The sequence below is a fragment of the Lolium rigidum genome, chromosome 2 (assembly GCF_022539505.1).
Source record: "Lolium rigidum isolate FL_2022 chromosome 2, APGP_CSIRO_Lrig_0.1, whole genome shotgun sequence".
NCBI classification, from domain to species: Eukaryota; Viridiplantae; Streptophyta; class Magnoliopsida; order Poales; family Poaceae; genus Lolium; species Lolium rigidum.
Genome location: NC_061509.1, coordinates 38,528,897 through 38,543,818, shown reverse-complemented (window position 1 = coordinate 38,543,818; position 14,922 = coordinate 38,528,897). Strand labels below are relative to the sequence as shown.

Below are 14,922 nucleotides of genomic sequence, written 5' to 3'. Positions count from 1 at the left end.
AAAACGTCTTGATACGCGTACAAAGACGCGTCCGTTGGGAACCCCAAGAGGAAGGTGTGATGCGTACAACGACAAGTTTTCCCTCAGAAAGAAACCAAGGTTTATCGAACCATGAGGAGCCAAGAAGCACGTTGAAGGTTGATGGCGGCGAGATGTAGCGCGACACAACACCAGGGATTCCGGCGCCAACGTGGAACCTGCACAACACAACCAAAGTACTTTGCCCCAACGAAACAGTGAGGTTGTCAATCTCACCGGCTTGTCAGTAACAAAGGATTAGATGTATAGTGTGGATGATGATTGTTTGCGTGAAAACAGTAGAACAAGTATTGCAATAGATTGTATTCGATGTAAAAGAATGGACCGGGGTCCACAGTTCACTAGAGGTGTCTCTCCCATAAGATAAATAGCATGTTGGGTGAACAAATTACAGTCAGGCAATTGACAAATAGAGAGGGCATGACAATGCACATACATGATATGATGAATATTGTGAGATTTAATTGGGCATTACGACAAAGTACATAGACCGCTATCCAGCATGCATCTATGCCTAAGAAGTCCACCTTCAGGTTATCATCCGAACCCCTTCCAGTATTAAGTTGCAAAACAACATACAATTGCATTAAGTATGGTGCGTAATGTAATCAATAACTACATCGTCGGACATAGCATCAATGTTTTATCCCTAGTGGCAACAGCACATCCACAACCTTAGAACTTTCTCATCACCGTCCCGCATTTAATGGAGGCATGAACCCACTATCGAGCATAAATACTCCCTCTTGGAGTTAAGAGCAAAAACTTGGCCGGAGCCTCTACTAATAACGGAGAGCATGCAAGATCATAAACAACACATAGGTAATAGATTGATAATGAACATAACATAGTATTCTCTATCCATCGGATCCCGACAAACACAACATATAGAATTACAGATAGATGATCTTGATCATGTTAGGCAGCTCACAAGATCCGACAATGAAGCACATGAGGAGAAGACAACCATCTAGCTACCGCTATGGACCCATAGTCCAGGGGTGAACTACTCACTCATCACTTCGGAGGCGACCATGGCGGTGAAGAGTCCTCCGGGAGATGATTCCCTCTCCGGCGAGGTGCCGGAGGTGATCTCCGGAATCCCCCGAGATGGGATTGGCGGCGGCGGCGTCTCGCATAGGTTTTCCGTATCGTGGCTCTCGCGTCGGGGGTTTCGCGACGAAGGCTTTAAGTAGGCGGAAGGGCAACGCGGGGGCCACACGAGGGCCCCACACGCCAGGGCCGCGCGCCGTGGGCCGGGCCGCGCCGCCCTGTTGTGGCGGCGCCTCGTGGCCCCACTTCCTTTCCCCTCGGTCTTCCGGAAGCTTCGTGCAAAAATAGGACCCCGGGCGTTGATTTCGTCCAATTCCGAGAATATTTCCTTTGTAGGATTTCCTCGAAACCAAAAACAAGCAAAAAACAACAACCGGCTCTTCGGCATCTCGTTAATAGGTTAGTGCCGGAAAATGCATAAATACGACATATAATGTGTATAAAACATGTAGATATCATCAATAATGTGGCATGGAACATAAGAAATTATCGATACGTCGGAGACGTATCAACGCTCGATGGCGGAAAGACACCAGGTGGCGCGCCTAGAGGGGGAGGGCGCGCCACCTGTCCTATTTCCTAGTTCCTTGATCTTCTGGTGGCCCACTTCAACTCATTTTGTTCGAGACAAATTAATAGTACCGTATTAAAATATAAGTGGTGACCGGGTGTATACGTGAGCACGCGGTCATCACCGTTGGATTCGCTTTAAGATGCTAGCCTCACAAACTGAGCCCAAACGGTTCTGTGAACTTTCTATCCATCGCTAGCATGCATACCTAAGTAGTAACAACCAAAGTGTCTGGGACCCATTTCGTGTGGAGATATTAAGAAAAGAAAGATGCTCTACTTCGTACTTTGCTGTAGCGATTTCTATCTCAGAAATCCGGTGCTCCTCTCTCCAGACCACCACAGAAACCGCCGGCTGCTACGCTCCGGGACGGGAGGCCGGTCGCCGGCGCCGCGTACGCATCGGGCTCCTCCGCTAGCAGCTCCCTAACCAGCGACAACCTGGTGGATGCTGAGTGCGCCACCGAAGGCGTCGACGAGATCGCCGAAGAGCACGGCCATGAGCGGCATGCCGACGCCGTTGACCATGGCGCCGACCGCCCCGAGCAGCATGAGCGCGGCGTCGGTACTGTTGGCGAAGGCGAAGAGCCTGTGGAACGGCACCCGGGACATGGAGGCGGCCGGCGCCTTCTTCCCATTGGCCGCTCCCGAGCTCAACGCGCCAGCCGAAACCGGCAGATGCGACGAGGCATTTTCCTCGGCGGTTTTCCAGGAATACGGCATGGCCTTCACCCCCTCAAGATCCGTAGCTCCGAAAAAAGCTATTTAGTAGTAGCACCTAGTCCACGCCATGATCAGGCTCGTCCAAAACTGCTAAATCCACTCATCTTCAGTGAATTTTCCAGAAGAAACGATCAGACGTTCAGGTCAATCTTGTTAGCTCATAACTGAACTGGAACTTAACAGTTTGGGGGAAAATCAAGAACTTGGGTTGATTAGCAATTGAGCAGCTGTTTGGGATGGATGAGGAAATCTCGGAGACGTCCCCAAAATGCAGGTGTGGCGCAATTCCCCTGAATAGAGACCTCCTCCTCCCCTGGTTCACCGCGATTCATCTCCAGTGCCGCCGCCTCCTTCCGGTCTCCCTCCTCCTCCGTCCCCGCCGGCCGCCTCTCGGTCTCCCTCCTCCGCCCGCCATTCCAGCGCCGCCACCAGTCTCCCCTTCGCTCGTTCCACTGCTGTTGACCGCGATTCCTCGCCGCTGCCTCCGCCGAGGTCGCCCCTTCGCTCGTTCCAGATGCAGGGCTCCGTGGAGTAGCTCGCGTCGCTCCCGCTCTCCAGCCGCCGGCGCGGCACCCGCCTGCGTGACCACATCTCCGACGCCTCCGCGCCTTTCCGAGGCAGCCATGGCTTGATGGGGAGCGGGGTGGGTGGAGCGGGGCAAATACATGGTTGGGGAAGGAGTTGATGGAGGAGATGGGGGTGGGACACGGTCTGAAACAATTTTTCGTTTCCACCTCAAACGGCAGAACACACGGACGTTAGACATGTGTCGAGTAAAGACCGCATGCTCACGTATACACCCGGTCACCAGGCTTCTTTCGTAAAATATAAACACTAACTAATCTACATTAGTACGACATCACACAAAAATATAACAATTTGATTTGGGAACCAGTTCTAAATATTATAGTAGTACCGAAATTAAAGGTCAATATAAAATTTGTAAACTTCATGGGGGAACTTACAATATGGTAAATATATGATGGTTTTGAGAAACTAATAGCATGGTATACATATGATGCTTTGCCTTGCAGCTCAAAGTGCTTTGCCATTTTGAAGAATCCTATTGGGCTCTAGTAAAGCTAAAAACCTTCAAAAGAAATGTGCCTCTCTGAATAAGTTAGCAATTGACATGGTAAACACAATTGCAATAATTTACATATGCTTACTCCTAAGTATAATTAAGCAAAATTTATCATAGATTAGACATAAAAACATCTTTCCAGTTTTCATACCTTTGAAGGTGATAGTAGCTCGGAAGGTAGGAGGCGTAATATTGATCGGCCCTTGAATGCTAGTTTCTTGTCCTGCAGTAAGTTAGGAGAAAAGACTTTTAGTGGTTAATAATAACAACTGGGAAGTTTTGCAATTGTGGGGGAAAAGGGGAAATTTAGCCGGGACATACACATTGCTAAACTTCTGAATATTTAAGATCTCCTTGCACTGATATAAAATTTCCCTCAACAGCTTGACACTGGTGTTAGAAAAAAGATAAATCATGTGTTACAAATTATTATCCTTGTTTGCTTCCAAGGCATCCCTGGCTTGGCAGATTAAACAAGTGAAATAATGCAAGTCTAAACTCCCGGGTATCTGCATGAAAAAATAATCAATACCTAGTGACCATGCAACAAGGGGAGGACGCCAAATTTACAATTTACACCGAAACAACACCTCGTGCTTAGGGGTTTTACAGTAGTGCGATGGTGGAAACACAGTTTTATTTCAGGTTTTACATTTTTTGTGCCAACAATTCATGAAGTAATACATAGCGCCTGAATATTATGCGGGAAAACATAGAGCCGGACCATATTTCCATGGCATCTTGGAAGTTACAAGTCTAAAACCAAAACAGAATACAAATGGAACTCACGATGCTCAGGCGTGGTCTGTCGACGGGGCTTCAGTATCAGAGTTTTTCTTTTCTTCTTTGGACGTTGGATGAGAGTCATGGGGCTTGAGCATCAGAGTTCAAACCAAAAAAAAAAAAAAAACCAACAATCAGAGTTCAAACCAAAAACATAGTACGTACTGTACTAGTGTTTCCTATGTGTCTTCAATTCGGAGCAGAATAGCTGCCGGACCCGAACTGAACCCGCGTACATGATCTATGGCATCGCACGCATATATAAACAGCCCCACCGCGCGCCCCGGACCAAAGCCAACCAACCTCCCTAAACCACGGACGTTTCTCTCAGCAGCCAGCACGGTGGTAAATCTCCGGCAGCCACCATGCCGTCCAACAATTGCGCAGTACTATGCGCCACGACCTCCTTTTTCGTCGTCTTCGTCGCGGGCTTGATACTCATCGTGGTGGCCACGATGCCCAGCAGGGAATACAGCGTCGCCATCGACTCCGTCTCCGGTCTCGACCTACCTGCCGCCCCGCAGCTGGATCCGCAGTTCAACCTCACCCTCCGACTCACGTCGACCAACCCCTTACATGGCGAGTGCATGGGCGCCGACACGTACCTAGAGGTGTCCTACCGCTGCACCCGGCTGGCCACCACGACCACCGCCTCGTCGCACCGGCTCTGCGTGGGGCCGAATAAGTCAACGGAGGCGCGCTTCGTCGCCAAGGGCACCGGCGTTCGCCTCCCGGGCCCCCTCATGGACAGCCTCACCGCGGACATGCGGAGCGGGACGGCGGCGTTCGGCGTCAGGCTCCTGCAGTCCGGCGGCGGCTTCTGGGTGGCGTCGTGCGGGGCTAGGAGGGTCGGGGACGGCGGCTCTTGGTGCAATTGGTGGGACATGTGCGCGCCACCCCAGGACAGGAGAGCCAGTGATGCCGTGATATTTTATACTCCCAGCAGCATACCGCCGGAAGACTAATCCTCAAGTCAAGCATGCATATATGCACACGACCAAGACCAACATGCACCCTGCTCAAGATTTGGCCCACTACATACATGATCTATTGTCTTTTTAGCCTTATGCATAGTAATTTAGTTAGTTGTTGTAATACTTAATTTTGTTCCAGATCATATGAACTGCCGTGATCTTCTTCCGCACGCGCGCGAGTAGTAATAATTTTGTTTCAGATCATATTTAAACATTTAGTGATGGTTTTGTTTCAGATCCCGCGTCTTTAGTTACTAATAGTTTTGTTTCATATAATCTTCGATGTGTTCTAAAATGTAGCGCGTATAAGAACTTTTAAAAGTTAAACGATGTAAAGTTTAACTAATAAGTATGTAGGTAAAAAGAATACCAAATCATTACTACTAGATTCCTCGTGATATATGCTTTCATATCCTATACATTTGGTATGGTAGATGTAGACATTTTTATATAAAACTTTAGTCAAAGTTAACATCGTTTGACTTTTTAAAAATCTTATATGCACTACATTGTGGCAACGGGCAAGTACTTAACTATGTGGTTACTATTTTTAATAACTAACAAACAATATATATTATTTGGTTCTGTTAATTATTAGGTACAAGAAGTAAAACACTAGTGTTTTCTCTCTGCTGAGGAACCGCATATGACAAAGTTTAAACAAGATGAACTAACTTTGTTTTAAGAGCTAAGCCAAACTATCCATCACACTCAATAGACACCTGGAATTATAAGCTGCCATGAGCCATCAATCACTGCGAAATAGCAACAAATTAACGCCGAAACACACCTCCAAACGAGGCCAACAGATTGTGCCGGCCATATTGATCAAAGTTAGCGTAGTTTGACTTTCATGAAAAAATGCGCACTATATCATGGCAATGAGGGAGCATTCTGTAGATATCATATGAAAATAATTTCATAACGTATGCAATGATATTGATTTTTATTTATTTTTCATGTTAATTATTTTCTGTAGAAACTTACGTCTCACGGATCACACAGGGTGTACTTAAAGATCAATCAGCGGGACCAAAAAAATATCCTCATGCATCATGTAATCTTCTAGAAAGCCGCAAGCCACCTGGTTATAGATATTCCGAGCAACCATCTCCAGACGGGTGCATCAAAGAGCCATATGTGTCCGCTACGCCTCCGATAGAAGGAAGGATCATCTTGGATCCAATGTGTAACCATACAAATAACTTGTACAAAATGAGCACCAATTCTCTCGTTAAAGACTACTATCGTTCCGACAGTTTCATGTAACGAATGTTCATCAGAAAATGAAAAGGCATGTTGTAAATATTTTTTATTACACACACTAAAAAATACAACATGCCTTAACATTTTTAAAAGTTCTTCACCTCAACTTTGTTACTACTACTTGACATAGATATATATATACTCCTAGCAATGCTCGTTCATAAAAGACTGTTTCTACCTTTTCCATGTCATCAGGCCCGGCCTAGGGGGGGGGGGGCTGGCGGGGCGGCCGCCCCGGGCCCAAAAAATTAGGGGCCCAAAATTTTGCAGGCTTACTATAAGTTGAAAAAAAAAATTAACTTTTTAGATGTGCTTCAATCTGTACTTTGGGCCTTTATTCTTTTTCTTTTAGTTGCCGATCCGGCCGGCCGGCCAGAATACGTACGAGTACGAGTACGCAGATCATTGATCGATCGATTCATCTATACTGATGTAGTTGGTTCCCGATACGCGGAGTCGCGGGAACAAAACGTCGCGCCTCGCGCTCGGTGCCCTCGCCCAGGCGATCGCGGTTTCCAGCTCTCCTGCCGCCGCCGCCCCTGCGTGACTACTGAGTGCTGACCGCCGACGCTGCGACGATCTGGTGCCCTGCCTGGTCCGCTGCCCGCTGGCCGCCGCAGTCCCAGTCCCCTGTTGTGCACCGAATCTGCATAGAAGGTAAGAAAAGAACGCCTGCCAGCTGCCACCGTTCTCTTGAAATTCAACTATCTGCTCTAATTCGTGTTCTAAATTTTTATTAGTAGTTGCTGTTCTTATTTGTAGGAGCTAGGTTAACTAATTATGGCGCCTAAATCCGGTGCTAAAAAAAGAAGAAGGAAACAGCAAGAAGAAAAATTAATTGAATCACAGAGAGGGTCTATGTTTAAATTTTTGAAGAGCAACGCGAGCACTTCAAGCAATCCAGATGAGTTGGCGCTAGTTGTTGTGGGGGAACAGAATAATGTTGATGTAGAAGATGTTGTCGGTACAGAGGACGACGTTCAGGTTAATGCGGATAGTGACAATGTGACTGATCATCATGATAAATCTGCTAGTGTTGATGATGAACCAGTTCCAGTTAGTGTGGATATTTATGACCCAGCAAATTGGGCTACTCTTGGTAACAAAGAAAGGGACATGTTAGTGGAGAAGGGTCCTATCAGAGAAGAGAATATAACTTTTCGTTTAGATGCTAAGAAGAGACATTTTTCATATTTGCATTATACTAGACAGATGAGCAATGGAGAGGTACGTGATCGAAGATGGCTAGTTTATTCAAGAAGTGTTGACAAAGTGTTCTGCTTTTCATGTAAGTTGTTCAATCCTATCAACTGCAAGAGTTCTTTGGCGCATGATGGGTTTTGTGATTGGAAACATATCACCGACAGACTCAAAGAACATGAAGTTAGTGCTGATCATATGACAAGCATGATCTCTTAGAACGAATTGAGAAATAGACTGAGCAAACATGAAACAATTGACAAGGAGTTGCAGCATGAGATCACAAAAGAGAAGGAGCGCTTGAGGCAAGTTTTACTAAGAATAGTTGCTATTGTGAAATTTCTTGGTAAACGCAGTTTGTCATTCAGAGGATCCAGTGAGAAACTTTATGATGATCATAATGGTAATTTCTTAGCTTGTGTAGAAATGATTGCAGAATTTGATATGGTAATGCAAGACCACATTAGACGGATTCAAAGCAAAGAGATTCATTATCATTATCTTAGTCATAAAATTCAGAATGAGTTGATTTCTCTTATGGCTTCAAGCATTACAAGCACCATTCTAAAGGTAGTTAAGACGGCCAAATATTTCTCGGTCATTCTTGATTGTACCCCAGATGTGAGTCACCAGGAGCAAATGAGTTTGTTGGTCCGATGTGTTAATACGTCTGATGCGCAGGTAAAAATTGAGGAGTAATTTCTTGGTTTCTTGGTAGTGAATGACACATCCGGTGAAGGGCTTTTCAATGTACTGGTTGAATCCATCAACTCATATGGTCTTCTTATTGATGATATTAGGGGTCAAGGTTATGATAATGGCTCTAATATGAAAGGAAAGAACAAAGGAGTGCAGAATAGGTTGATCAAGGTAAATCCAAGAGCTTTGTATATGCCGTGTGCTTGCTACAGTCTTAATCTTACTCTTTGTGATATGGCTAAATCTTGTGGTAAGGCTGTTTCTTTCTTTGGTATCGTGCAACGGATCTATGTTTTATTTTCTGGGTCTACCAAAAGATGGAAAGTGTTGCTTGACCACGTGGAAGGTTTAACTGTAAAGTCTTTGTCTAATACTCGTTGGGAGAGTCGGATCAAAAGTGTCAGCGCAATAAGATTTCAAGCTCCTCAGTTAAGGTCTGCTCTTCTTTCGTTAAGTGAAGATGTTGATACTGAACCCAAGGATAGGAGTGATGCAAATAATTTATTTAAAGTTCTTGGTAGCTTTGAATTTATATTTGGTATGGTTATTTGGCATGATATATTATTTGCAGTAAACACAGTCAGCAAGAAGTTGCAATCAGCATCCATGTGCATTGATTCTACAATTCAACAAATAGAAGGTATGCGCACTCACTTTGAGACATATAGAAATAAAGGATTTGATGTTGCTTCAAAGACTGCCAAGGATATTGCATCTGGGATGGGTGTAGAGCAATCATTCCGTGTAAAGCGTCATGCTTCGAGGAAAAAGCAATTTGATGAAACTGAATGCGAGGAAGCAATCTTTCAAGCTGAGGAGGATTTTAAAGTTAACTATTTTTTGGTTATGGTCGATATGGCGACCACATCTTTACAGCGCAGATTTGAAGAACTCCAGTCATTTAAAAGTATATTTGGGTTTTTAATGAGTTCCAAATCCTTGAAGGCATTGGATGGTCCTCAACTGCAAGAACAGTGCACAAAATTTGCAAAAACTTTTACTCAGCCGGGGAAATCTGGTAAACCTGATACATGTGATGTTGAGTTGAATGCACTTATTTCCGAGTTAAGTGTTATGAAGTTCACTTTGCCAGATACTGATATTTCTATCGCTTATCGGCTCTTATTTACTATGCCCGTGACTATTGCATCAGCTGAAAGAAGCTTTTCAAAGTTGAAATTATTGAAGAACTATTTGAGATCTGTAATGTCTCAAGAGAGGTTAAATGGTTTGGCAACTCTATGCATCGAGAAGAAGTTAGTGGACGAGATTGATATTGACTCCATCGCCAGTGACTTTGCTTCTAGGAATTGGCGCCAAAAATTTTAAGGTATCATGTAAACATTATTATTTTTATATGAATATTGCAACTGAATATACTTAAAGTATTTATTTTTCAACATCTCGTACATGCAGGTAATTTTTTTATAGTAATTAGTAAGAGGGGTTCAAAATTTTAGTTCCGCCCGAGCCTTCGAAATCTCAGGACCGGCCCTGCATGTCATACGCAGGAACTACATACAAAGATGAAAGGGCACGTTTTGTAAAGATATTTTGTTACACACGCTAAAAGATACTGCAAAGGACGAAGCAAAGAAGAAAAAATGCATCTTTCTTTCATTCAGAAATTCATGGAAGACAAGAAATAATCTTTGAAGAAACACGTTGCTAGGAGTAAAATGTCATGTCACGCAGCAAAAAAGTTGAGTGAAGAATTGCTAAAAGCAAACGGACGCCGTTGCCGGGGATCGAACCCGGGTCACCCGCGTGACAGGCGGGAATACTTACCACTATACTACAACGACTTTATGTGCTGCTTGTGCCAACTATGCATATTAGGAGTCTGATAATTTAGCCGTTATGGTGGCTACAAAAACCCGGTCACCGCATCCTAAATCAATCTCATATCTAAACCTAGTTTTCTCAGAGTGTCGCACCATTTAGTTGCACCTTAGTAACTGGAATGCAAGGTGTTCCAGCTAGAAAATACTAAAAGCTGCATGGTATTCAATTCGTTTTTACATGCTATTTGTGGTGAGTGGATGTTCTTTCCTTATTTAGTTGCATGAATGTATCAATTGTTGTTTTGGGTCGACATGGCACCAAAAGCAAACTATACTTAGAGTTGAGAAAATATAGCAGTAGACCATACTTAGAAAATGCTTCCTAACCACCAAGCTCGATCTTCCCCATTTCCTCATTCTCTGGCCATCACTTGCTTCTGTCAACGTGTGCCTTCGGTTTGCCCTTCGGTTTGCGTAACAAACAAACCGAGAGGCATGCATACACAAAGAGGTCAAAGAAGAATCACCCTGAATCTCTTATGAGAAGAAGGCCGCTGCGCGCAACAACAATTAATGGAGTCGGTGTGTGATCTCCAGGAAGGCATGTCCACGGAGCGCGCGTACGAGGCCGAGCCCGTGCCATCCTTGTCGGAGACTATCACGGTGCGGTCGCTGGCGGTGAGCTTCGTCCTGGCCGTGACGCTGACGGTGGTGGCCATGAAGATCAGCCTCAACTCGGGGTTCCTCCCGTCGCTGAGCATCCCGGCGTGTCTCCTGGGATTCTACCTGTCGCGCGCGCTGATCCGCACGCTGGACTACCTGGAGGTGTCGCACCTGCCCTTCACTCGGCAGGAGAACACGGTGATCCGGACGTGCGTGGTGGCCTGCACCAACATCGCGTTCTCGGGCGGGTTCGGGACCTTCCTCCTGGCGATGGGCGGGAGCTCGGCGGGAGTCAGCATGAAGCACGACAACAACATCGAGGAGCCGGGCATCATCCGCATGGTGGGGTTCCTGTTCCTGGTGAGCTTCGCCGGCATATTCATCATCATGCCCTTCAGGAAGGTGATGGTCATCCGGCACCAGCTGACGTTCCCCAGCGGCACGGCCACGGCGCACCTCATCAATAGCTTCAACACACCGCAGGGCGCCACCCAGGCCAAGATCCAGGTAGAGATGCTCTTCAGGTCCCTCGGAGGGTCCTTGGTCTGGTCCATCTTCCAGTGGTTCTTCTCCGCCGGGAGGAGTTGCGGCTTCAGGGTGTTCCCCACGTTCGGGATGCAAGCCTACAGGCACGGCTTCTTCTTCGACTTCTCCATGACCAATGTGGGGGTTGGCATGATCTGCCCCTACATGATCACCATCTCCATGCTCGTCGGGTCGCTTGTCTCCTGGGGGATCCTCTGGCCGTACATCGAGACCAAGGAGGGCGACTGGTACCCTCGCAACATTGGCCAGGGCAGCCTCAGCGGCATCAAGGGATACAAGGTGTTCGTCGGCGTGTCGATGATCCTGGCCGACGGGCTGTTCAACTTCCTCACCATCATGTTCCGGACGTCGCGCACCATGGCTAAACGCCGCCAGCAGCCGCCGGTGCTGGCGTCGCAGGGCAACACACAGCCGTTCCAGTGCCTGAACGCCGGAAGCAACGGCGGGGCCATGGACATGGAGCAGCAGACCACGACCGCCAAGAGCTTCGACGAGCGCCGCCGGGCGCAGGTGTTCCTCAGGGACCAGATACCCAACATGGTCACCATCGGCGTCTACGTCCTCCTCGCCACCGTCTCCACTCTAGTCATCCCACTGCTGTACCGGCAACTGAAATACTACCACGTTGCGCTCGTCTACATCGCGGCGCCCCTCTTCACCTTCTGCAACGCCTACGGCTACGGCATCACGGACATGAACCTGTCGAGCACCTACGCCAAGATCGCCATGATGGTGTTCGGCTCGTGGGTCGGGATCAAGGACGGCGGCGTGGTGGCCGGGCTCGTCGCGTGCGGGATCATGATGTGCACGCTCACCAACGGCGGAGATGTCATGCAGGACCTCAAGACCGGGTACCTCACGCTCACCTCGCCGCGCGCCGTGCTCATCAGCGAGCTGGTTGGCACCACCCTCGGCTGCATCATCAACCCCATCGTCTTCTGGATATTCTACAAGGTGTACAAGACGGGAGGCGCCGCCGGCGGCGACATCCCCGACGTGCCATACGCCAGGGTGTACCGCGGCATGGCTATGCTGAGCGTCGGCCAGGAAGGGCTCCCGAAGCACAGCATGCTCCTCGCCAAGGTCTTCTTCCTGCTCGCGCTGGCCTTGTGCCTGATCCGGGAGGTGGCCAGCCGACAGAGCTGGCCCATGCGGCGGTATATCCCGAGCACCGTCGCCATGGCCATCGCCTTCTTCGTGCCGCCAGACATGCCGATCGGGATGTGCATTGGGAGCGTGGTGCTGTACATGTGGGAGCGCATGGACCCTCGCGGGGAGCGGATGCTGTCGCCGGCGGTGGCGTCTGGGCTCATCTGCGGTGATGGGCTCGGCTCGCTCGTGTCGTCGTTGCTCACGCTGACCAAGGCGACGGGGCCGATCTGCATCAAGTTCTTGTCCCGAGGTGACAATGAGAAGTTGGATGCCTTCTTGGCGACATTGCCCGCGAAAACATAGCTTCACAAGGCAACATGTGCTAGCTTCGCGTAGGGGATGAAGACATTAACAACCATGCATGGACGGACTAACTAGTTCAGACATAGATTGATCTTAGATGTTGTTTTCAGTTGCGAAGGAACCTAGATTAAACCCCGCCCATTGCTGCGGGACAGATATAATTTTTGATGAATTTAAACAGTAAACATGCAATGTATAATATAGTTAGAAACCTGGATGAAATGTATATAAGTACATACGCATGTACATGTTAGCGAAGGAAACATGAGAAGGGGTCAAACACGATCTGCAGTTCAAATGTACTTCTATGTCTTTATCATCTCAAGATAGTAAGAGCACTTCTGAGGGCGAGGAAGTGCAGGATAGCCATGTAGAGGAACCAGAAAAAGTTGATTACGAGTGGGACGATGACGATGACTTTGAGTTTACGCAGAGCACACCATTTGCAGAGCAGATTGAGAGAGTTAAACGTGGAGAATATTCATAGATCAATAACATTAATTAATGTTTTGGAGAGTGCTTATGGCAAGGAGGATGCAGATGTTCAGGGGACTGCGGGGGAAGATGTGTTGATGGTCAGAAGATGTAGCAGGTTGGCGTTACAAGATGGCCAGAAGGTTGAGGAAAGAGCGATGGAGAGAGCGAAAGTGAAAAACCTTTGTGCTGATGCAGGTAACCTTATTCCTTCTTATTTAGATGTGGAAAAACCTTTGGACATGTTTCATCTTGAATGTGGTACGGGATGAGAATAAACTAAAGTGGGGCGACTTTGCGGATTGGGAGACTTGGTATGGTAGATGTAATATCCCAGTATTTGAGACGATTGCGGGGTAGAAGTAGAAAAGGGATGTGCATTGCATCGTAAAACTAGGAAAAATTTCGCGCTTAATTGCATAAAACCTAAGAGGGAACAAGTTTCTCTCTCAACACCAGCTAGGGTTAGGGTTTCGAGAGTGCGGAAAACTTGGGCATGAACTCTTTTGAATTAGGTTTTGAGAAGAGAGGGGAACCATTGCATCTCATGTATTAAGTTGCATGATTGAATTTGAAATGAGTGAGTTGAAACTCAAACTCCTACAAAACCAAGATAATTCATAATTCAAACAATTGTTTATTCAAATAATTAATATTTCAAATAAGAAATTATATTATGATAATACAAATAAGAAAATAATAAAAATTCATCACAAATAGCTCATTAGAGAAAACTTGAGCTTTATTGATCATCACACACAATTTACATTGTCTTTACAAAATCCACATGAATTAAATATTACACAACACATTTCAGAAATTGATAAATGAAAAGAAAAAGGAAATTACAAATGTACAGAAATATCTAAATTAAACTATCTTCATCTTCTTGATCAACAAGTTGAAGAATTCATCCAGGACACTCTTGTTAAACCCTGCATAAACCAAAAATCAAAAAAGAACATCACATTAGGCCAAGTGGCAAAGCCACTTGGCAGGTTAGTTAAGAAATGTGAGTTTGGAGGGATAATATCAACCTTGCCGAGCTAATCCAAAGCACACAAGCACCAACATGAGCAGTGCAAGCAGCTCACAAGGTGAGGTGCATGCTCACCAGCACACACAACAAGAGAGGAGTCACCACACACACAACACCTTGCTGTTGACCAAAGAAGTAACCAGAGAGGGGTATATAAACTTTTCAGTCACCAAACCCTAGAAACCATCGACATAAACTTCTCAGGGTAAGAACAGCAAGAACATATAGAACAGGAAGAACACCAAGTAGCCAAAGCCACCCAGTATCAGTTCCACCAGGAACTGCTTGCTATTGAGCAAGGAAATGGTTGAGTAACACCAACACCAGCAAGCCAGGAGGAGCAGGGCAAGCACAAGCACATCACAGAAGCAAAACCTCTACAACAACATAAATTCTAGGAGCTGGAGTGAGGTATACCCAAATTCATGAGCAAACATTGGTTTTGCTCATAATATCAACATGTGCATCACACACACAAGCCAAAGGGTAGGAATACCCTGTTTGCATCATCATTTGGTAGTAAACCATTCGATGCTAGCAAAATATGGGAAAAGCCAGTAGAGATTAATC

At 46.5% G+C, this 14,922-nt stretch overlaps 1 protein-coding gene and 1 non-coding gene across 2 annotated transcripts; one reads left to right on the top strand and one right to left on the bottom strand.

Moving 5' to 3' along the window:
- Positions 1 to 10,124: 10,124 nt before the first annotated feature.
- Positions 10,125 to 10,196, bottom strand: TRNAD-GUC. The gene has a single exon. It is a non-coding gene; the product is annotated as a tRNA-Asp (tRNA).
- A 552-nt stretch (positions 10,197 to 10,748) lies between these two features.
- Positions 10,749 to 12,839, top strand: LOC124689541 (probable metal-nicotianamine transporter YSL7). Its single transcript, XM_047223057.1, has one exon. The coding sequence runs from the start codon at positions 10,749 to 10,751 to the stop codon at positions 12,837 to 12,839; it is 2,091 nt and encodes a 696-aa protein (XP_047079013.1).
- Positions 12,840 to 14,922: the final 2,083 nt, after the last annotated feature.